The following is a 24,885-nucleotide window of genomic DNA, read 5'->3' as shown; positions in this document are numbered from 1 at the left end:
CAACGAGGATTAGTCAAGAGCTAAGAGCACCAAACCAAACATGCCTACTGCTGACCTCAGATGTGAACTTGTTCATCCCAAAAATAACCCCATTTGCTATGCTCTCAGCTCATATGCCTACATTTATTAAAGAGCACTATTCCACCCATACATTTGGCTTTGAGCTTACTATTCAGCTAACAAAGTGACGAAAAAGGACCAAAAAAAAAAAAAGACAAAACAACTCCAGCTGAGATAGGAAAACATACTTCAGCTATACATCTTTTCCTTTCAAGGGTAAAAATTTTATTTTTGAGGAATTTCATACTGCACATTTTCAAAGAGAGTCACATAAGAAAGCAAAATGTTATCCTCCCCTCATCCTCAAAATAAATAAGAAGGGCATAAAATTTATTTTTAACTCATGACACTTGGAAGTTTAGCACCAGCATCCAAAATGAACAAAAAAGGAAAAAAAAAGCATTTACTACATATTTTAGATTTCTTTGGTTGGGGGGGGGGGTCTCCCCATGTGGTATTAATATTTCTTCTTTCAATTCATATTATCAAAACAGTAAAAACCAGGAAAAAAATATAAACCTAGTGGCTGCTGAAACCGGGGAGGTTGCTCTCTTGTTCTGTGCAGGCATTCCCAGGATCTCAGCTGCTGGAAAAACTGGCTGACACTTGCCTTGTGTAGCTGTTTGCTTCGTAAAGAATAGTAGTGAGCATTCTAATGTCCACGTCTTGGTTATTAGTCTTCCACTTTATTGCTTGGACGTTTCTTTGGTGTTGGTTAAGGTTGCGGTCTGCTTTTTGCTTTATTTTTTGAATGGTCATTAATTCTTTAGGTCACCTGGAAAAAATTCAAATCAAACTTACGAAGAGTGACAAGATAACCAAGAGTTAAAGAATAAAAAGGCAAAAATTATGTTTTTTATGTAGTTCAAAAAATCAGTTTTCAAAAGCTCTCAACAAAATCTTACACCATCTATCTTTTATAGATTTGTAAACTGAAATATTAATTTAATGGAAAATTTTTAATAAAACATTTTTATAAACCAGAACAGTCAGTACATAATAGTAAAAATTCTAGAAAGTTCTAGAAAAGAAAATTATCATCATGAAGCCTTTTCAAATAAATGATACTATAGCTTTGATAATTCTTCATAATCATTTTAGTGGCTGTACAATATCTCCCAATATGGATATGCCACAGTATTTAACCACTTCTCCAACATTAGATTGTACATAGTAGAAATTTTTTCCCCCTATATTTTGGATTATTTCCTTAGGAACAATACCTAAAAATAATGTCACCAAGTAAAAGTTTATGGCCAAATGATTAATATATAATTCCGTCAGTTAATTCAAGCAAGTGTGAAGACGGAATTTATTCCTATAATAAACTGTCCATGCTACCCAGAGATAAAACAGAATATTCTCAGCATAGTAATTGTCTACCTAGTGAAAGGATAATTGAAATCCCAAACCTCTGCATATAAAAGCAGATGGCATTTAAAAAGTAGAAACTTAAAATGATCTCAAAATTTTACAAAATCTGAACAATTTCTGGAAAAATAACACTGCTGCTATGACCTTTACAACCTATCTTTCAACTAAAAGCAAAGTCCTTATTTATGTAATGAAAGGAGCAACAACCGAGAAATACTAAAAACTTAAACTTTCAGGACTTATTAGATGAAAAACCCAGAATGAAACCAACTATGGCTTATAAATTCTTGTAAGACTCACTGAGCCAGTCTTTCTAGTGTATTTCCACCTGTATAAATACAATTTCCACGATCTTTAACAAGAAGACAGAAAAAGAGCAGGAAGCAACAATGAAGAAAAACAAGCTAACTTTTTTTTTCTTTTGGCCGCGTTGGGTCTTTGTTGCTGCACGCGGACTTTCTCTAGTTGCGGCAAGGGGGGGCTACTCTTCGTTGCGGTGCGCGGGCTCTAGGCACATGGGCTCAGTAGTTGTGGCTCGCGGGCTTTAGAGCGCAGGCTCAGTAGTTGTGGCGCACGGGCTTAGTTGCTCCGCGGCATGTGGGATCTTCCAGGACCAGGGCTCAAACCCGTGTCCCCTGCATTGGCAGGCGGGTTCTTAACCACGGCGCCACCAGGGAAACCCAAAACAAGCTAACTTTTGTGGAGAGGTTATTCTTTGCCGCGTCCTGCTTAAGCACTCATACGTGTTATCTCACTAAGTCTTTGCAGCAACCCTAGTGGGGAATCTAGTCAGTATCCTCATTTTACCAGCAGCCGACAGTACCGCTGCAGAGGATAAATAAACTGCTCAAGATCATTCAAGCAAATGACTACTGGCTCCTGCACTGGATATATAAACCCACTGGCTCTCACCTACTACACATACTGCCTCAAAATAAATAATGTTGGTTATCAAAGGGAAAAGGGAAGAAAAAAAAAACACATTCTTGTTTATTCTACAGATCACAGTCCTCTGTTATTAAAATGAGGCCTTGTCAGGCACTTTAAAATTATCAAATTGGCCACGAGGTGTCACAAAAGTCAAACTTTCTGAAGTTTTCTGAGGTGGTGATAATAGTTAACAACTGTCTATCTAGAAAAATGAATTTGACTCTCATTTACTCTGTCTGCATATTTGCGTCCCCAATGCCTAGCAAAATAAGATCAGCCTCAGAGATATTTTACCACCAAAGCTGCTCTTTCTCCAGAATCCTGATGGAGATCAGAAAGTTAGCCCAGATGAATTACAGAACTAGTTGAGACTGATCTGTGCTACTGTTGAGAAATCAGTGCTATTTAAAGAGAATATCAGCTCCTGTGCCGGCCACCCGAGCTCCTACCTGCTGATGGTGAAGGTGCCTGGGGAGCCGGATGTTACTCGACACTGCTCTGCTCGGGGGCTGGAGCAGGGTTCTCAGATGGTGCTTCACCTGCCTTGGTCTGAAACACACAACAAAACCACAAACCAGAAATTAATTGATTCATATGGCAGTGGAAAGTTCAAGACTGAAAGGTCTCACAAGCCGGGATCTGTGAAGGTAAATCACTGTGCAAAATCGTAACTACTCTTACAGTATGAGGAAAAAATGAGAACCACAGAAGAATGGCCTGCAAATGGCAACTAAACACCACCACTCTCCATAGCAAAAAGCCATTAAAAATATACAGTTGCTTCCAACATGTGCTGAGAAGCAGGTTCCTCTCTCTAAACGCTGTCTTTTGTTTGGAAAGCTCTAAACGTTTTAGCTAGAATGTTAACTGGTTGAATTCAAATATTTGGTTTGTGATATGTGCAGGGCATTCTCTCTCTCTCTCTCTCTCTCTCTCTCTCTATATATATATATATATTTATACACACACACACACACATACACATATATAAAATGTTATACACAAAAATATATGATACACATTATACATATTTAAGTCTCAGTTTTCAGATTATAAAACCACTCTTAGAAGGGAATACTAAAGCTTGACATGATTAAGAATGATCTGGCAGCATCCCCTCTGGCTGGTTGGACTCACCTCTTTGCCATCTTGTGCAGGAGCATTAGCAGGACGGGGGCGACGCCGATAGTTATAGGGGCGCCGGTATCCACGGCGAGCAGGTGACTGGCTTGGACCATTGGCCGCTTGTTGATTCTCTTTATCTTCAGCCTCTCCAACCGCTGGGGCAGGTCGTGGGCGAGGAGGGCCCCTAGAGCAGAGAACACAGGAGAAAAGAGAACAGATGCCCTCAAGAACATCAGGTTTTATTTATTTATTTATTATTATTATTATTTTTAGCTGCACTGCGCAGCTTGTGGGATCTTAGTTCCCCAACCAGGGACTGAACCCGGGCCCTCAGCAGTGAGAGGGCGGAGTCCTAACCACTGGACCACCAGGGAATTCCCAGGTTTTATTTTTAAAGATTAAAAAGTAGGGCTTCCCTGGTGGCGCAGTGGTTGGGAGTCCGCCTGCCGATGCAGGGGACACGGGTTCGTGCCTGGGTCCGGGAGGATCCCACATGGCGCGGAGCGGCTGGGCCCGTGAGCCATGGCCACTGTGCCTGCGCGTCCGGAGCCTGTGCTCCGCAACGGGAGAGGCCGCAGCAGTGAGAGGTCCACGTACCGCAAAAAAAAAAAAAAAAAAAAAAGATTAAAAAGTCAAGGGATCAAGACTTACTGCTAGAATTATGCACAGGCAAGTGGAACAAAAGGTGTGGTTAAAAAAACCCCTATCTTTCTGTCATCTTCCCCCTTCACCTGAACACTGTGAACAAACGTATACCGAACATACACTATGATCCTACCAGGCACTTTGACAGGCGCTGAGGATGGAAAAATTAAAAAAGCAAAGCGCTCCCGTATCTGCCTCCATGGACAGCGTGCAGTGGAGTCCAAGGGGATTCGACGTGGAAAGCCAACGAACATCGCTCACTGTGCGCCAAAGCCTGTGCTGGTGTGTTTTCACGTTGATTATCTAATTTAATTTCAGGGCTAATTCTGTGAGTTTAGGATTTACAGTAAGAAAACCAAGAGGTTTAAAGAGGGTAAGTATTTGGTTGAACCATAAAGGATTGCTGCTTTCATAGGTCAAAAGAGGTCACATGCAACTTTGATCACACAGCTAGAGATGGGCAGAGCTGGGGTTCACAGACACTCCTGTCTTTTTTTCTGTTTTCCTGAAGACATTTCCATGAAGCCTCTTTTATTTCCAAAGTCCTTTGTAATGAATCATTAGAATGACTACGTCTAACTCTGAAATGAATCTTGGGAGACAAGAAGACGCAGAGTGGTACAAATCCTTCCCCAGATAATACACTTACTTGCCTCTCAGTAAACCCACATTGCCCCACTTCAGGATGGTGTGCACGTCATTCGGGAATGAAGCTCCTCAAGGACAGGGTAAAGGAATAGGAAGGCTTAAAAAGCTTAAAAAGCATCTTAGGGAGTCTAGCCCAATTCAGTCTTCACAAGGGATAAAGCAGAAATAAAGTAACACTCCTGCACTAATCTGGTCTTCACAAGGGATACAGCAGAAATAAAATAACACTCCTGCACTAATCTTTTTCTTTTAATAAATTTATTTATTTTATGTATTTATTTTTGGCTGCATTGTGTCTTTGTCGCTGCACGTGGGTTTTCTCTAGTTGCTGAGAGCGGGGGCTACTCTTCGTTGTGTGCACAGGCTTCTCATTGCGGTGGCTTCTCCTGCTGCAGAGCACAGGCTCTAGGCACACAGGCTTCAGTAGTTGTGGCTCATGGGCTCCAGTGGCTGTGGCTCGCAGGCTTTAGAGAGCGGGCTCAGTAGTTGTGGCGCACAGGTTTAGTTGCTCTGCAGCATGTGGGATCTTCCCGGACCAGGGCTTGAACCCGTATCCCCTGCATTGGCAGGTGGATTCTTAACCACTGCGCCACCGGGGAAGTCCCTCCTTCACTAACCTTAACAATGTTGGTAGTAGTACTAATCGATTAATTTATTGAGGGCTTACTATACCAGGCATCATACTGATTACCTGAAACGCCTCAGTACATCTAACCCTATTGACAGCGGTAGAATATCCCTTACTGTCCACAGCATAAGCTGGCAACTAAGTCTAAGAGGAGTCCTGAAACTTGCTGGAGGAGATACAGCTACACAGGGGCTGATAATCGTAGGGTCGGGATTTAAACACAGACGATATGATCTGTAGGCTGATTTAACCCCCGCATTAGACCGCCCCGGTTATCAGAATATTCAGTGTCCCAAACACTCGCTGGCAGCCAACTCTCCCTCCATTCACGGCACCACCACCGAATGAATGACCCATCAATTCATTTCCGCTTATCTCGTTAAATATAATAAAAATCCAGTATGACTTTACATCATGGGAAAGTTCTCAGCAGCAAATGCTGCTCTGGTACAGGGATAACTAGAAATCCTAATCATTAAGCAGGGGGAATGCCACACAGCTGTGTGAAAACATGGATCGCAGAGCCCCTCCCACAACTTGGACATACGGTCCAAATAGCCACATCTTCTCATTACAGAATAAATCCACAAAACAGACCCGCAACGTGCTCTTCCTTCCTACTGTGGCTCACAAGTTCTGCAATCGGTCATTAGCTCTTAGAAAACGTTACCTACCTACGGTACCTTGCGCGGTAAGTCGGATTTCGATGAACTGGTCCCTGAAGTTGTGCTCCCTCTGGGACTCCATCCTTCATCTCTCCAATCTCACCCGCCTGGGAGGAGGCAAGGAGAGCCAAAGATGAGTGTCAGGCTACAGGATATGAGACACGGCACACAGTTGCCTTCAGAAATTTTTTTTAAAAGGAGAAAATAAAAGGCTTCATTACGGAGCTGGGAACTCTCAATTCTAACAGTGAACTATGTACTGATTAGATCTGTGTGAATGACAGGAAAGAAAGAAAGACTCGTTCCTACTAGACAGTCTTTTGCCTTATCCCAGTACACCTAAATTTATTTTACAATATTAAAAATTTTGAAGTGTTCATCTCTTGAAAGAAAACCTCTATTACAAAAGGAATGGAATGATGTACTACACTGGCGCAAAGAGAATCTTTCCAAACTCAGACCCACTCATTCTACAAACTGGGTATCCCTTCAATACGGTAATGGTTTCTACATTCAAAGGTTCCACCACACCTTCACCTCTGATTTCTTCCTTTCACAATTTTTTCCTTTCATCTGTTTGCATTATTTATTGAAGTATAGCATTAAAAAAATAAAATATCCTTCCTTGAGAAATTTATTTTAAGCTGGGGAAATAATATATTGCAGAACTTCCAGGGGAAGAAAGAGCTAAAAACTAACACACAAAAAAGCCCACCAACAATCTCTGAAATCCTTTATAATACAGCCACATCTCAATCTCTTTTTTTTTCCCCTCAAAAGTAATATCCCTTCCTTCTCCGCATTTCACTAAGAAAAGAGAAGCAATTAGAGAAGAATCTCCACATTCTTTCACCATCAAATCTACCAACCTACTGCATTTGCTTTTTCTTCTCTCATTAGACTGATTAAGTGGTCCATGCTCATAGCCAAAGCCAGCCCCTCTTTCTGGCCTGCTAGGGCACTTGAACTCTCAATCCCCACCCCACCCCCACTCTCCTCCATCACTTCCTTCCAGGCATATAAACATGCTGAAATAGCACCCATCTTCTCCAACTTTTTTCTTTAAATAATCACAAACTTACAGGACAGCTGGAAGTATAGACTCTAATCCTCAGACTCCATTTGAGTTTCACCAGTTGTCCCAGTAATGTTCTTTACAGCAAAGGCACTCATTTGGAACCATGCCTTGAATCTAGTTGTCTCTTTATCTGAACAGTTCTTCAATCTTTACTTGGTTTTCACAACCTTGACACTTTTAAAGGTTACAGGAGCAGTTAACTTTGTAAAATATCCCTCAGTTGGGGCTGTTTGGTGTCTTCTCATGATTTAGCTTATGCACCTTTGGAAGGGAAGCCACCAAAGTGGCACTGGATTCTTCTCACTGCATCCTGTCAGACGGCACATGGCTTCAGTCCGTACCGTTACTGACAGTGCTCCCTCTGAGAAGCGGTACAGCTCCTCCATGGCCAGTTTACTCTATCCCCCTTTGTAACTTATGAGGATTTTGTGAAGAAGTACTTTCAAAGTCTGTAAATATTTCACTCCTTATCGAATTCAATATATTTATTTGTCTATATCTGTAAAGACTCATGGTTTTCTATGCTATTCAATGAGTTATAATCTGTTACTATCATTAGTGGCCAATGGGAACCCTTTCCAGCTGGCTCATGGCCTACTGGACGTGTCTCCAGCATTCTTTGAGCACTTCCTTGCTTTCTGGCACAGCAAGATGTTCCAGGCTCATATTGTACTCTCTCTGGCCTGGCTCTGAAATCAGCCGTTTCTCCAGAGGGGCTTCTTGTTATTGGAGAATGGTATTTATAAATGAAAAATCGGGGACCGGGCATGCTCAATGCTATTAACGTGTCATTGACTTCAGGCCATTTTAGTAGGCAGAAATAAGGAACACACACACACAAATACATAGGCACATACACACACTGTAAGTTACACATGTGTAAATGTGTGTATATGTGTGTGTGTGCGCTGTGTGTGTGGCATATTTGATCTGCCCAAGAGATCTCCAAATGACTTGTGTGTTTCCACCCAAACCTGGCCTTTCTTCACAAAGGTACCCTTTACTCCTCACAGCACACGTTCACTCCATCACCAAATGTGGCCCCTTCCATGCTGAAAACATTCCCTAAACCTGACCACTCCTCACACCTCCACTGCTAGCACTCTAATCCATGCCCCCCTGATCCCTTCTCCACGGGGGAAGCATGTTAGCTGGTCTCCCTACTTCTGCTGCTGCCCCCCGTGGTGTAGCCTCCTTAAACTGTCCAGTGATTCCTCAAATACGTTTCTTCCCTATTTAGATCCCTTAACTGGCTTTTCATCACATTTGGGGTAGGTCAATAGTTCTCATCTTGGTCTACCCAGAATGCTTGATCTGCCCTAAGATAGCACCTTAATCTCACCTCACCCCTCTCTTCACTCACACCATCCCAAACACATGAGCCTCCCTTACTTCTCTGAACAAGCAAAGCTGCTGCTTCCTCAGGAACTCTGATACACACACACACACGCACACACACACAGAAACAGCAACGAACATGTATAAAGGATAAGCCTTTACTGGAATGATAGAATGGGAAGAGACTGGACAGACAGACTGAGTTTAAACCAAGCTCTACCACTTCCTGCCCACGTAACCTTAGGTAAAAGTTGCTAATTCTTTAAACTACTCAAATCCCTTCATTTGTAACAACAACAACAAAAATCTGGATACCACTGCCAACTCCATAAAGCTGTAGGGAAAACTAAGAACTGATTTCAAACATCTGTCCCTTGGTGGATGCCAAACAATGTTGCTCCTTTTCCTCTGTCATATAATTCTTTTCTCACAGACTACCAACAGCTGATTTAGCTCAGTAACCAATTCGGCTTATTTTTCAAATATCTAGAATTATTATCTTTAAAAAAAATGGAAGTCCTCTGGACACTGATATATCATGCTATATTATGTCTACCGTACAGAAGGGAAATACTATTGGCCTGCATATTTTCATTTTTTTTCCTGTTGTGTCCAATAAATTTCACAGTTTTGTATATACAATAGTAGAAAATGTTGGCAAAGACTTTTCCATTTGACCTCAACAGTCTTTACCATCTCAGAGATCTCTCTATAGTTTTAAGCCATTACACGGACAACCTGGAAGTAGCCTAAACTATACAGAAGACAGTTCTACAAATTTTTGTTTGGTGCTGTTGGTTGGCTTAAGCCGACTTCTATCACTGAACATTAAACGTGGTATGTATTAGAAGGGTTCTAAGGAAAAACTGTTGAAGACTTCATGTTAGCTATTAAATGGGTAAGAATTTCAACCCAAGTTAAGAGAACTAAATGTGGTTAACAGAATATGCGCATTTTCAAAATTAGTTTTCAACTTGCTCTTCTGCATCGCACCAAAGAACCCCTTTGCTCTGAACCTCCCACTCCTAAGGTGAAATATACTTTATTTCAAACGATCTAGAAAATAATCACCATATTCTCAAAAAAGTATGATACACACGTATATGCTAATACTAAGAAGGATTATTTCAGGAAGGTACTACTAATGCCCTAAAAATAAATGCGTATTACAATCTCCCTGACTCTTCCTGCCCTCGTTTCCTAGAGGCCCAGGGTGCTGCCCTCTAAAGAAACCTACTATGCCTCATGTACCCAATCTCTCCATATATGTAAGGCTACTTGTTATTTTTAGCACATTTGTCAGGGACAGCTGTTAAAGAGTAGAAGGGGAAAAAAAACAAGAAGCCATGTAGAAAGAACACAGTCATGCATGATAGGAAGCGAAAAGGGCAGCAAAGAACAGACTGAACATAATGTTCAGTCAAAACACTTAGTAAAAAAACAAAAACCAAGGATACTAAGAGGAAGAAGTTGTAGCTGGTAGTAACAAAAACGATGTCCTATCCCGAGATTACCAAGTTTCCTGGGAACTGCAAAGCTGTTAAAAGGCTTATTATTAATTACAGGCCAAGTTCATGATAGTTGTATCAATATTCTGCAGTAAAAAGGAGAACCAATCGAGAATCAACAGTCTCCACTCTGTGTTAGGTTTTCTTAATAATCAACACTATTTCATCTAAATTAAGGACTTTATATAGACATTCTCCATCCTGAGGCATCACACTAAGGTCTTTACCTTTGATTTAATCATCACAACCCCACAGTGAGGCAATTATCTCCATTCAGTGGATGGCCAAGTTAACCTCAAAAGCTCACAGACGGAGGCAAGGTTCAAATCCAGGCCCGCCTGGCTTCAGAGTTCAGCGCTTACACGTACCAGCTGTCTCTACTTTACGTCTCTCATTCTTCCATAAACTAGAACTGTGCCCTGTCCACCCAGCGTCCCCGGTTATAGGCACGGCCCAGGTGGTCGTGCTTGTAGAAGTGTGACTAGAATGACTGCTCTGAGAAGGCCGCCTAGTCTGCTTTGGAAGCATCGGGAAGCCAAAAGCAAGGTTTGATTTCCGGCCACTGGTGCTGGAGGAGGAGGCGGAGGCGGAGGCAGGACGGAGGGGTGAGGACTGCTGAAGAGGAGCCCCCGGTGCAAGTTTACCTGCGTTCCGTTGGGTTGGGGAAAGGCCCGGGAACGGCGGTCAGAGGTCTGTCCCACGTGGTAAGGCGGGAAGCGCCGCGGGTACTGGGGGCGGTACTGGGGGCGGTACTGGGGGCGGCGCCGCTGACTCAGGGCCCCAGCGAGCTGCCCGTCAGCGGCGGAGGCGCCAAATCCTTCGCTGCCGCTCCCTTCCTCCTCCTCCCCAGCGCACTAGCGAGGCAAGGAAACAGAGATTCAGAAGACGCTTCGGCAAGATGAGAACCCAAGAGTACCATGTAGGGTGAATGTCCACGGAAGAAAACAACCTCTCCCCCAAAGGAACAATCCCCTCTATTAGACGGACAAAAATGCATTTAACCCAGATTATCAGGTGATTACCTGGGATAAACCACATTTAGATTCAAGGAGATCTGCGCACATAAAATACCAAGAAGCAGAAAGGCAAGTGCAATCAACCTCTAACGAATTTAGTTCGCATCTAGTTAGAATTGGTGAATATCAGTTGACCAGCCACCCGAAAAACATACACAAGTTTAGAATATTTAGCTCCACCAAATGTGTCTCCCCCAACATTGGCCATCCACTGGGGCAAAGGCGAGAAAAATATGTTTTGTGGTGTTATCAACAGGTTGGTCCTAAGTGGTTTGCTTTCTGGAGCAGTTCTCAAAGTAGGGATGGGGGGGTCTCTGAAACCCTTCCCAGAGGGTTATTGAGATCAAACTATTCTCATAATGCTGATAAGATGCTGTCTGTCTTTTCCCCTCTCATTCTCTCATGAGTTTGGGGGGGAGGGGAGGGGAATCACCCAGAAACTACAGTGACACGCGGCCTCTTGGCAGCCCCAATGCAGGAGCTGTGAGAATCCAGCTGTCTTCTATTAAACCGGAGATCAGTGATTTACAAAAAAATCACATAAAGCAACACCACTCTTCTCAGTTAAAAAATAGTTTTCATGAAAAAAATGTTATTTATGTTTACAAGTAATTAGCTTATTTTAAATAAACTAAATCTTTTAAATTTCTGCTTTACTTTCTAATACAATAAATATTAATAGGTATAAACACACGTAAACAAAAACTCTGGGATCCCATATTTAAGCATATAAATGGGTCCAAAAAACAAAAGAGAACCACTGACTTATGGCATGATTTTCTTTATATGTTTAGGAATAAAGTTTTAATTGCACTTTAATAGACAGTAGTAAGTAATAAATACAGTTTCTGAATATAATAAACCTTATTAACAAAGGGAAATACTCATTTTATATTTTTTCCTGTATTTAAACTACCATATCACATACTAATATTTTATATCAAAAAGAAAAATAGGGCTTCCGTGGTGGCACAGTGGTTGAGAGTCCACCTGCCGATGCAGGGGACGCGGGTTCGTGCCCCGGTCCAGGAGGACCCCACATGCCGCGGAGCGGCTGGGCCTGTGAGCCACGGCCGCTGAGCCTGCGCGTCCGGAGCCTGGGCTCCGCAACGGGAGAGGCCACAGCAGTGAGAGGCCCGCGTACCGCAAAAAATAATAATAATAAATAAATAAAGAAAAATAATAAGCAAACAGCTAAACATCCCTCAAAGAATTTTTTATTTCAAATCCTACTTTACAGGGAGGTTGCTATGCCAAAGGTAGTCTTAAGGGAAGCAACTATAATTTTTAAAAATGAACAAATTTAAAATGAACAAAATAAAATGACTGACATTGGGGTTGAGGACAGTTAAGATTCAGAGCCCTCCAGAACAAAGCTCACGTGGGCAACTCAATTCCCAAAGAGGAAAAGCTTCAACTACAGCCTCAACTAGTCTAATTTCAGAAAAACCAAGCCATTCTACACTTTTTAAAGCCTGTATCAGGTACAATCCCCAATTATGTAAAGACATATTAGCATAGAAAATGTTCACCAAAATAGTAAGGTTTTCTCTTTAGGTTTTCTGTATCTCTTGAGTCTCCTATAGCCAGATCTTTCATTAAGAGTTTTACAAAGTAAGAACAAAGGCACCACCATTGCCAAACATACTCAATAAGCTGTTAGGACTTAAAGACGTCACAACAGAAAACCCTCATTTAGGTTTACTTTCAGAATTTTGATAATTTTATTTCTAAATATCTTTCACATGCATGACTTCAGAATTTCCAGCTGAGGAGAAAAGCCTTCAAAGGAAAAGTTTTCACTAAACGTTTTCGCCCACTTTTACTTCTGAATTAACCTAGAAATCAAAATAATTACAACTAGAACTCCGTAAATCTGGTGAACTTGAAAGAGTAAATGCTATGGTAGCTCATTTCTACCACCCCCTACACAGCTTATTTTTAAAAATCACATAGGATAAGCAAAACATGGGTAAGAGGAATATAGAAACAGAAAAACAAGACGTCATAAGGAATCTGATAAAAATCAGTTTGGGCTGCGTGTGAAGATGACAGAATGAAGAGAGGAAGCATTTAGGTAAGCAGAAAGATATTAATCTATCAAAATGTAGAGATAAATCATTCTCATCTGCAAATACTTTCTTCTGGTGAGATTTTTCAAAAGTTTTCCTTGGATGTTATACATAGCCACAATCCTGTGCTCACAAAGCATCTTGTGATGCTAAACCTTCTTCTTACCCTTGAAACAGACTTAGTGTTCGGATTTTATTCCATAGTACCAATCCCAGGTACTAACTCTAGAAACATCAAAAAATGACTCACATCTAATAGGATCCTCATGACCACAAACTGGACGGGAGTCTTTTTGGGTGCCTTGAGAATACTTTAAACTGAACCTCCTAAGAAAACTCCAGCTGGACTTGGTTGTAAGCCCTTCCACCTGGATTGGTACCAGTCTAAAGAACTAAAAATCCAGAGAATTACTTATTGCTTCTTTACTTTGAAATGATGGGAAATGCTATGCTAAATAAAATAGCTACGTAACTGAGGCAAATTACTTGATATTTCTGTGGCCAGCACTGTTCATCACTTACTCCTGAGCCGTTCCCCATTCCTCCCTTGCCAACCAAAGGCTGACTTTCTTAGACGTTAACAAGGGAGGAACAACAGATTCAAGCCAGTCACAGGAATCCCGGTCCCCTTTCCCAGTGAATGCCGCATGACGTGGTTCTGGCTGGGTAAAAGAGCCAAAGCAAGAGAAAACCTTTTTGACAACCTTGGCACAGCGACCTTCATTAAGCCTTCTTGTTACAAGATAATTAAATGACTGTTCCTTGCAGCCAAATACATACAAACTGATACAACTGCTGAATGGCAAGTTTCCCATAAGACCAGTAGCTACAGATAAATTCTGGACATGAAAAATTTCCCGTCTCCCCCCGCGCCAAAAAAAAACAGTGTGTCCCCAGGAGAAGATACAGCATTTATGTGCTCGAAGTATACACACTTGAGTTTAGATGCGTGCATTTCTTCGATCACTGATTAGAGAGAGAGACAACGTACGTTACGGGGCGGTCCACGGCGTCTGCCGTAGTAGCCGCGTCTGTAGCGGCGCCGATCTGCAGCATATCGGCTCCCTTCCACAGGAACGCCGTCCGGGCCTGTCACGTTGGCTGCTTCTGCACCCTGAGAAAGGGAAGAAGCAAAGACGGGCTCGGAGTTAAAAAGAAGCCAAAAGCACAGCCTTAGATAGCCAGAGGGTTGAACGCTGGCAGAACATACTAGAGATTCCTTCGGTGACCTACAAAACACACCCATGTTTTAATAAGGTGAGCAAGGTGCTTGATGTCCTGATTTAAATGTATACAGCTTGACACGTGAAACTAACACAACACTGCTAATCAACTATACTCTAATATAAAATAAAAAGTTAAAGAAATAATAATAATAAATGTATACAGCTTGTCTGCCTCCACAACCTTTGCCTTCTTGTTTGATTCAAGAGCAGTATATATCTGTTTAAGGAACACAAAGTGGTAAATATGATGCAACTGTAACAAAGGAATGCTAGACCAGGAGGAATATTCCTCACTGGAAAATAACTGAGATAATGTTCTCTTCCTAGAAAATGTTGAAACCTATGTTACTCTGCGAGGTACTAAGAGAATGCACTTGTGGGCTCACATGGCTCTGTCCAGCACTGAGCTACTGAGAGGGAAACTTCTCCCAGCTTGGCGGCAGCAGGAAGGAAGGGTCCTTGACTTAGCGTCCGCATACATACACAGTGTCCACAAATGTAGTCCCTCTCTAAACCTTCTTCTTATCCTTGAGACAGACTTAGCGTTCGGGTTCTCATATGGACAAATGGATAAAGTAATGCTTCAAAAGTATAAAAAGTTCGGACAAAGGAGATGCAAAAGAGCACATTTCCCACTCTACATCAATTTGTATAACTTCAAATTCTGAAAGTATACAGAGGTAAAATTAACCTGGCAAAACAAAATTTTAAGAGTTGGGTGAGACATTAGAGATCATTACAGGCCAGCATTTGCAGGTAGATAATTTGAAACTCCAAGAGGTTTGCAAGATACCCTGGGGATCACATTGGTGAAGAAATCATTTAAATTTCTACATTAGGTGGAATAAAGTTGTTTTTCTTTCAAAACAGAAGACAGTTTGAGGGCTGCGAAGAATATGGACTATGGAATGAATGGTGTGTACGTGAAAAGAGCCCTCATTTGGGAGTGAACTAGTCATTCACTCAGCTTGTAATTCAGCTGCCACGATCAGCCTCCATGGCAGCAGTACCATATATGGCTTTAAAATGTTTTTATTCTTATCCTATATTGTTTTACTGATACCTAGAATATGCTGTGTATTAAAAACAAAGCATAAAGGACATTACTAATATTGGAATTAAGTATATAACAGCATTAAAAAAAAATCTGTAGATGCACGTCAAGATGATCCATTAGCTTCTTGGGCTGTTCTTCATCTGAAGATGGTTGTTATACAGTGTCTCAGGATGCCTCTGGCTTTTCAAAATCCAAGCCAAAGAGAAAACACAATGATTATATTTGATTTGAATCTTCTTTTATTGAGATTAAAACATTCTTTACTGAGTATTATTTGTGCAGAAGTGCTTACAAATCACAGCCTAAAAACTTTACTCTTAGAAAAAGATATCCTTGTTTTTTGCTTCTTGTGTTTTTTGGTTTCCTATTATGTACATGTTAACTTTTAAGAAATAAATGTTATTTTAAAAACCTTAAAAAGAGATATCTTTTGCCCCAAAGCAGCTTTTATCTATTTTTAATACTATAAAACAGTTTAATTTTAAACTACACTTGAATATACATTTGGTACCAAAATAAAATATGTCATTTTATACCTTGAGAAATTAGCTTTTCCTTCCATGATTAATTAGGGTTAATCGTTTATTAAAATAGAAATTAAAATGTTCTTTTGTACTACATCAAACAATGTACATAATGACAAACTCATAAAGGGCTGAGAGACCATTTACTATGCAAGAGAGTTGTGCCAGCACCCTGGATACCCAGCCGCAATTCCTCTCACCTTCTCTCCTTCAACCACATCAAACTCCACAGTTTCTCCATCTCCTACACTGCGCAGATATTTCCGTGGGTTATTCTTCTTGATGGCAGTCTGTCAAGAGAACAGAAAATTTTAAATGAAGTATGTGCCAAAACTGGCCACAGATTTCATTGCTCTCAAGTTTACTGGCTATACTGAAGAAATTGTTGATCTAACATTACTTTTAAAAATTACTCTCCCAACTAACCTGGATCTCCAAAACAACAAAACCAAAACAAAAAACACTATAAAACTATGTTCCACATTACTGTCTTGATTCATGTTAGCCTTCAAAATTCATCTTGGTAGGTGGGTTAAACAGAATGCGCAGTTGCAGCCTGATGACCTAGTCGTGATACTGGATAGATGAGTTCCCTCACTCTGTTAAGTGTCTTAGATTCAGACTATATCTCCATCAGTGCAGGGGGCTGGGGGGGGATGCCTTCATGAAATCATATATACACACATAAACATAAAAATACGGGGACACAGATTTCTGTACACAAGAGAAACTGCTAACCTCGAAGAAAGTTTAAAAATGCCAAGGGGATAAATATTTCTGACAGAATATACGAAATTACCTCAAGAACAAAACATTGCTTATCACCTTCTCCCCTCCCATTTTACGGATGAGGAAACCAACTGGAGGCTGATAAGGGATTTATCTGAGGTTATAAAAATACAGCCCGGGGGAAGAAGGCGGGGGAAGAGGAGGGGAAATGGGGGACATTTATACCCCTTGTATTGTAACTCTATGATATTTATTCAAATTTTTCTCATCACACCATTAGTGTGTCAACTTATCCCTACACACTCCCTGATAATACATTAAAAGTTAATGAAGATGTTATCCTGCATTGAACATTTGCACCTAAATATCTGCTTATGACTAGGCCTCTCTCCTTCAGTCAGTGGCGGGAAGAGAATAATTCCTGCAACGAATTCCCCATTTCTTTAGCTGGTATCTCTAAATAGTTAAAGGGGGCTCTGAGTTTCTATGGAACTAGGTCAACCTTATTTTATAAAGCGATTAGGCATGTGTAATCCAGCCCTTCCCTTACTCTGAGTAGGAGGGAGGAAAAAAAAAAAAAAATGAGCCAATAGGGCAGAGACCTCACCCAGAGAGGAAAAAGGCAGTTCAGGACAGGATATACTCGCAGGCCTTGAACCCTCAGACCGTCCAAAAACAGCCCCTCCCTGCCGGCTCGTTCCTTTTTTCCTGTTAAACTGGGCAAGCCTCAACACACCGAGGTGATTCACCGCCCAACTTCACAGGGGGCTGGAATCAGGTCAGTGAAGCTGGCCGGGGGCACAGAAACTTGTGAGGTCCTTTTACTCCAGCAGTCACCAAAGGCAGCGTTCTTACCCCAAAAGGTCTATTAACCTCTAGGTGTTATAAGCAACACTCCCCTCCGGTCTGTTATGATTTTAAAAGTCACTGTGTCTGAACCAAATAATCTACTCCAGTTACCCAGGAGCAACTGAAATATAACTGATAGAAACCACAACCAGAGAGCTTTTTCTTAGCTATCACTCTCGCCAGTCACCAAATTCCACCCCATTACGCACACGATCCTGAACAGAAGGAAACAAAAACACAGAAAACCAGATGCTTGACAGAGCCCTGGAGGTGAACGTGCTGGTATTGGTACCTGCCTCTGTACTTCTTTGTTGTTATACACTGAGAACTGCACACATACGCGAGACAATTCACTGAACACTAAATATACAAAAAGAACAGTAAGCGCACATAATGCTTCTTTTAACCTATTTTGCCAAGCAAGTCCAGGATACAGAACAACAGAGTAACATCCTAGGCTAAGAATGTAAAGAAGACTGAGCTTCCTGAACAGAGAGGCCCATGTTTTCCGTGTTTTACCCATCTTCTACATTTCCTTTGAATCTAGGGGGCTGCAGGCCTTTCTGACCTGGGCGTGAGCCAAGCGCGTCTCGTTCTCGAAGGAGAGAGGACTATCCTGGGAGTTGGGCGTTTCCTAATGTCTTAAGATACACACACCCTAACCATCTGCTTCACTGTGCTATTTACTTCAAGTTCAAGCTGCTCTGATGGAGAAGCTTGAACCAATACACAGCCAGGCGAAAGGAAGGTGGGGTCCAGCCCAACACAAGGAGGAACACAGTCAGGGAGCATAGGATGCTAACATGGAAACAGAAGGGCTTCAGCTAAAGACTCAAAGGCATTAAAAATTAGAAAGTGGTCTGATTATTACTTCATTAGACTGCAAAAATAAAAACTGTCTGAAAACAGTTACTATGATAGGACAGAAGAGCTTATGTGCAAATCTTAAAATGTAGAACTGGGCTCTCGTGCCAAAATAAAGTCCCAGAAAGTTTCAAGTAGAACAATAATGTGCAGGACTTCACTTTGGGAAAGGGATAATAGCACATTACAGACGCCCCTCTCCTCACAGAGCAAATGTCACATGTATCATCACTCTTACCTGATGTACGAATACATCTTCTTTGGTATCATTTCTGTTGGAAGACAAAAAGCTCACAATTAAAGGGACTAGGTATGTGGAAAAACTTAAAAGAACGGTTTAGATCCTAAGACCTCAAAACACAGCATAAATGTTTGTTTCTCCTCTAAACTCAATTCAGATGCCTCAAATCAATCCTCCTTAAAAACTTCTAAACCCAAAAGCTATCCACCTCACCCCTCCACACGACAACAGTGCTTGGACCCAAGCATACAGATTCAACCTACAGAAACATCCCTTTCCTCTCATCTCGCTCTAAATCACATGGTGTGTAACCAGAGCCCTAGATTTCCCTCCCAGCAAAAGCAAAGCAAGACAGCTAAAAGGACAGGGCACAGCTGTGAACTAGGCTCTCCTTACACTGAAACCTAAAACACCGCCCCCCAAACTGCCACCACCCACCAAAACATACAAGGAAGAAACTGGAGGAAATTTTTTAAAAAGGGGGGTCTGGGAGGGGGAATAGAGAAAATGATGGTATCGTATAAAAACATCAGAATACCCCCATAGCTTACAGCTGTGTTCTCATTCCTATATGGTTAGAAGCTACCATGGTTTAAAGAAAACACTACGGTTTCTACAGGACTTGGACCAGACCTGGGTTGCAGATCCAGCTCAATTACTCACTAGTTGTGCGACCTTAGGCAAGTTGCATAACCAGTCTAAGACTCCACTTCTCCATCTGTGAAGTTGTGGATACCAACTCAATTATCCTGAGGCCCTTCCCATTTCTCATTTATCCTCCCCACCGCCACCTTTATTTTCTTTTAATGACTAGATTGTATAAGTACTTATCAATGTTTTAGAAAGGTATTTTAATTAATGTTTAATGATCAGTAGCTTAGAAATGAGAAGATTTATGGTGCTCAGAAATCTGAAAACTTACACAAGCCATTCATAAAGTATGGGAAAAGACACCAACAGCAGGTGCCACAGCACGAGGAGGTATTTAAAACATGTAGAGGTACACACACATACCGGTTTATAAATCCATATCCATTTCTGACGTTGAACCATTTGACAGTGCCAAGGACTTTGGTGGCTAAAATAGGATCAAACAGATAAATTAGTATCTGACCTACAAAAAGATAAAGCTCATACCACTAAGGTCTTGATAGCATTATTTAAAGCCTAAAACATACCCGAGGAAACCATTAAAAGCTTAACTCCAAAGTATACTGGGAGAAGAAAATGGAGCAAGTGAAGCTATCACAGGGAAATACTTTTCAGAAAGACTAAACCTTTCTTCCTCATGAAACTTTTCAATAAAGTCCTAAGATAAGGAGTGGTCGTAAGTCTATACAATTCTGCCATAATTAAAACTGAGAAACACTGCTTAAAGAAAAACGAAACAATACATGCTCTTTAAAGCTTTACAACAGAAAAATCTTCTAAGTGTAAAAGAAGGGTCACAACGAAAACAACTGTAGACACATGAACAAGGTAAGTACTGACCACCTAACACATCACTTTCATCACACTTTGAAACAGTCGGCAAACTACATAGTGAAATAGTAGCTCCTTGTTAATAGCTCATCTACAGGGACCTGAAGAAACTTGTCTGGGTGCCAGACGGGGGCCTAGCAAAGAAGCCAAGAGTAATAATAGAACTGAGGCCGGCTCAGCCCAGTTCTGTACTTACCACCCTGAGACATGATGTAACAGGCCTCTTCAAACCAGTGATGAATTTGGGATTCTGTTTCATTGTTTACCCTACTCTCTCCATTTGGTGGGAATCAAACCCTCGGCATTTTCTTATCACCTCCTCCCCTTTAACTTGATTATTGTCTCTACTTTCCCTCATGAGTAGGACCATTTCTGTAGAATGCCAGATCTTAATAGAACTCAAGAGGAGGAATCTAAACAAATAGTATGGTCATAGAATTTATACTTCGTAGATTCATATTTGTTTCAGCCATTTATTATTTTAGATGACTCCCCTGAATCAACTGTGAATACGAAATCCAGTACCTCTAGAAATGCCTATGCCTAAATTCAGGAAAGGCATAAAGCAATTATCAAGACTCAGTGAAATAGGAAATGTGACGATAGAGTACCCTTAAAAAAGAAAAAAGCTTAGTAGAAAATAAAAGTAACAATTAACATTAATCCATGCTACCTTTCTATGTGATATAGAGTGTTTCATTTCCAAGGATAAACAATAAAGATTTGGCTTTTAAATTCAAGACTAAAACAGTAATTAGGACTTACTTTGCTGTGGGCAGGGTTAGTTCTGAGTTTTGCTAGATTGATATGCTTAGGGAAGTATTTTAGCTCTCTTTGTAAAAAAAAAAAAAAAAGAAAAGAAAAACAAAAAACTCTTTATGCCTTCAAAGTCATTCAGCCCACCATTTGCTGAGGAATCTCCGGTTCTTAGGCTAAGTAAGGAAGAACTCTCTAATGAAGAGATTAAACTATTAAAATCTTCAGTTTTAGGCCATTTAAGTTAGAGCAGCAGGGCAAAGAGGAAAAAAACATTCTATGCTTTGGATCCAAATGTACACAGAAGACTGGTTTTGATAAATCATGTGCTTTTAAATCGCACATTATTTCAAATGATATGCTTTTTGTGTCTCCCTTCATTTGCCCCAAAATTAATGACCTAGAAAAATATAAGGAAAATATAAAGTTAGGAACTCTTTTTGATTCATTTTCATATAGTTAATGTCTATAGGTACTGTCAAAGGCATTATCTTGATTAGAAAAGCAACACTAAGAGCGAGAAAGATGAAAGTGATTTTCAAGTATAACTTCAATCCAGGCTGAAGGTTATTTTTACTCCCACTGTAGTTTTTAAAAATTTCCTAATTCCACAAATATTTCTAATGATTTCATAAGGCCAAACACACCCATGCACTCTTCTTGCTTTAAAACCATAAACTCACTTTATATACACAGAATGGGAAGTGGGGACGGAGGAAGACCATCAGGCTTCATTAGGAGGGAAGTTTTCCTTCAGTCCTGTCAACTACTTTCCCTGGCCTGTGGCTACGCACTGAAGTTTAGAACCATTTGTAAAAACTAGAATGTGAGAATCCCAAACCAGAATTCCATTTCAGTCAGCACTGCGCCTGGCACATTTTAGGCACCATGTGCTTGCTTGGCTAAGGAAAGGAGATGGCAGAACACACTGGACAGAGACAGTACTGAAATGTCATGCAGAAGGCTGTCCTTGCTTTTGAGAGTTGGAATGACAGTGGAAAGATCCAGGACCTCCAGACTCATCATCACCAGGGATGTGCCTTAAGAGCAGTTGGTGGCTGAGGAAACTGATTGATCTGTTTCCTTCATCTTTAAAGATATCTGCTTCCGTTTAAAATTCAGGAGTTTAGTTAGATCCAGAAAGGTACAAAGGATCAAGCGAAAAACTGAAAAATTTCCTTTATGTGAAAATCAATCAAATTAAGAATATATACTAACACTGCTTTGGATAAGCCAAGGTTGTCTCTCTGACATTTTGCATGGAAGTGTTCCAAGACACACTTGTTGCAAACAATATCACAATATGACACGGACTGGACTGAAGCAACTTTTAGCCCAGGGAAATGAGGGTTATTTTGTTTCTCAACCTGCACATGTTACATTTAGCACGTTGTTTGACAGTAACTGAGTAAAATTCTGCCCTGTGCGGAGGAGGAAAAACAAAAAAACATGAAAACAGGCCTCTCAAGGAATCGTATTAAACTTTCTTCACGTTATTCCCCCAATTTTCTTCCTAGAAAACTGGGCAGGCAAGGCTCAGAGAGATCAAACACGTCCCATCCAAAACACTGAAAATTTCTCGGAAGCATCCTACACCATCTCTCACCTTCCCCGTTAAAAAAAAAAAGAGGGAGTGATAGAGCACACACCCTCTGTGAGGCCGTTTTAAGGCCTCACACAGGGCGTTACTTAAGGAGAGAAGGCTGAAATACGCGACAAAACCAACAACGCCCACAGCCATCCTTTGTGATGCTCTGCGCCCCCCACCCGACCTGAACACCTCATCTTCCGAGCTCCCTTCCTAAGTTACGAGTCCCAAGATAACGTTGCTGTGAACTAACGTCATACCCGCACTTCCGACGAAGTTTTTTCAGCTGCTGCACCAAAGGCTTTCCCACAATCCAGGAAGAGAGAGTGATTGGTAAACACTTCAGTGGTTCACGGCAGCAGCGGGCACAGAGAGGGAGGAGGACGCAGGACTCAGACCCAAGTTTCCCGGAGAGGATTGCAACACCTCTCCGCCGGCAAGTGGCCGCCAGAAGCATGGCCTCGTTCCCGCGCCCCCGTGGGAAGGGCGTCAGGGACAGACACCTGAGCCTTCCCAGCAAGAAGCCTTTCCACTTTTCCCTCCCCCGTCTCCTCTGAGCGCCTTCCTCTCCCCGAAGGAAATGCTCTCCTCACCCAGATCCTACGCGAGGACTCCAAAGTCCCCGTCCCACGTGGGTGCCTGTCCCATCCCTACATCCACATCCATCCCAATCCCGTGTCCTCTCCCGACTGCTGCTCCTTTCTCCTTCGCACCGACGGATGCTTCGCCACGGGATGCGACAGGGCCCGCCTAGGGGACCCGAATTAAGACCCCGATCTCTGGGCCCAGGACCAGGAGGAACGCGCTCGGGCGGCCGGCAGCGCAGGGCGCCGCGCGCTCGCTCGGCAGCGCCTGCGGGACCCGCGGCCACCGGCGCCGGGGACCCGACGTCCCCGGGGACCCGACGTCCCCGGGGACCTCGTGCTGTCACCGATCCCGCCCCCGCCCCGGGCAGCCCCCACCCTCCCGGGCCTGACTCACCGAGAACTTTCTTCTCCGCGTCTTCACTGCCCGCGGAGGCCGAAGAGGCGGGGGCCGCGGTGCCCGGGGCCGCGGGGGCCGCGTCCCCGCCGGAGTTGCCTGCGACCAGGGCGGCGGGCGCCGGGGCCGGGGCCTGGGGCGCGCCGCCGCCGCCCGCCGGGCTCTTGGGCGCGGGGTCCTGGGGGGCCGCGGCGGCCGCCTCCGCCGGAGCCTGCGGGAGGGTGGTAGTGGTGGTGGTGGCCTCGCCCGCCTCGCTCATGCCGCCTCCTCCGCTCTCCCTCGGGCGCCTCGGTGGCGGTTGGGCGGTTAGCGCGGCTGGAGGTCGCGGCGGCCGGGGCTCGCTCTCCGGGAGGCCGGTGCGGATCTCGAGGCGCTGGCGGCGGAGGCGGCTCGAGCTCTCGGGCTGCGCGCTCGCTCTTGGGCTCCTCGTTGGATCTTACTGCCCTAAAAATGGCCCCGCACAAGTTTTTCTAGGCGGCGCACGGGCCGGGGAGGGAAGAGGGTGGGGAGAGTTGGCTCCGGAGTTGGGCATCGACTTCATTAGCATTTAAAGGCGCCCGCTGCCCTTTCCGCCCGCCTAGCGGCGCGGGAGGAAGCGCCGGGGCCGAGGGGCCGGGGAAAGGAAGGCAAGGGTGGATCTGAGCTTTGGCAGGCTGCTCTGGAGTCTTCTGCGGAGCACGCGCTGCCGTCCCTTTGTTGGAGCAGGGCAGCGGGGCTCTCCCTCCTCGCCACATCTTCCAGGAGGGGCAAACTAGGGCACCCAAATGACGGGACGCTTCTCTCTCCCAAACGCTCGTTCTTAAATCCTTTCTAGTTACCCATTCAACATTTATGAAGCACCGGAAACCGTTTCTGATACAGCAGTGAGGAGCTGGAATACTACAATCTTAAGGCTACTTGGCTACTTCCTCCTGAAAGATAAGTTACGGATGATTTCGTCTATGAGCCACAGGTGGGGAAACTGAAGTCCAAACCTCTGAGAATTAATGTCAATATCAGTTTACGGCAATGTAACCGGCAGCAAGTAACGAGATGTAAATATGCATATACGAATACTAGGGGGAAAAATGAATAAATCCACATCTCACCTTCTGCTCTAATTACCACTGCCAGCTGGTGAAAACTTAAGCAATTGAGCTCTCTGAGCCTCAGGGAGGAGAGCTACCGAGAAACAGATCACCCAATAAATGGTATCCTGAGTTTGAAGCGCCCACTGGCCTTTAGAGAATGGACTGGATTATGCTAAACACCGGCCAGAGGGACTGTGCCCTGTACTCAAGAACTATTGGGATACAGGGCTGTTAAGTGTTCTTCACCGCCAGGGTCCAGACAGACCTAGGCATCCACTCTAGCGCCGCTCTTAGTTAACGGAGTCAACTTGGACTAGGTGTTCAACGTCCCAGCATCAGTTTCCTCCTTTATGAGAGTTTCTCCAAGGTACCACGGAAAGTAGAAGGGGTTATCATATGTAACTCCAATGTCTGATCCAACAAAAGCTCCT

The 24,885-nt window shown here is 42.9% G+C and overlaps 1 protein-coding gene across 2 annotated transcripts; it reads right to left on the bottom strand.

Annotated features, from left to right (window-relative positions):
* Positions 1-228: 228 nt before the first annotated feature.
* Positions 229-23,804, bottom strand: YBX3 (Y-box binding protein 3). 2 transcript variants are annotated; one of them, XM_079715215.1, is made up of 10 exons: positions 23,385-23,804; positions 19,592-19,655; positions 18,575-18,608; positions 16,095-16,184; positions 14,079-14,201; positions 10,644-10,853; positions 6,085-6,182; positions 3,502-3,673; positions 2,814-2,913; positions 229-835 (listed from the first exon to the last, which is right to left on the bottom strand). In XM_079715215.1, the coding sequence occupies exons 1-9, from the start codon at positions 23,641-23,643 to the stop codon at positions 2,848-2,850; spliced, it is 1,116 nt and encodes a 371-aa protein (XP_079571341.1). In that variant the 5' UTR covers positions 23,644-23,804; the 3' UTR covers positions 229-835; positions 2,814-2,847. The 2 variants fall into 2 exon arrangements, with proteins under 2 accessions (XP_079571341.1, XP_079571342.1); XM_079715216.1 differs by lacking the exon at positions 10,644-10,853.
* Positions 23,805-24,885: the final 1,081 nt, after the last annotated feature.

Source organism: Hyperoodon ampullatus (assembly GCF_949752795.1).
Source record: "Hyperoodon ampullatus genome assembly, chromosome: 11".
In the NCBI taxonomy this organism is placed as follows: Eukaryota; Metazoa; Chordata; class Mammalia; order Artiodactyla; family Ziphiidae; genus Hyperoodon; species Hyperoodon ampullatus.
This window is presented reverse-complemented; position numbering and strand designations above follow the sequence as displayed.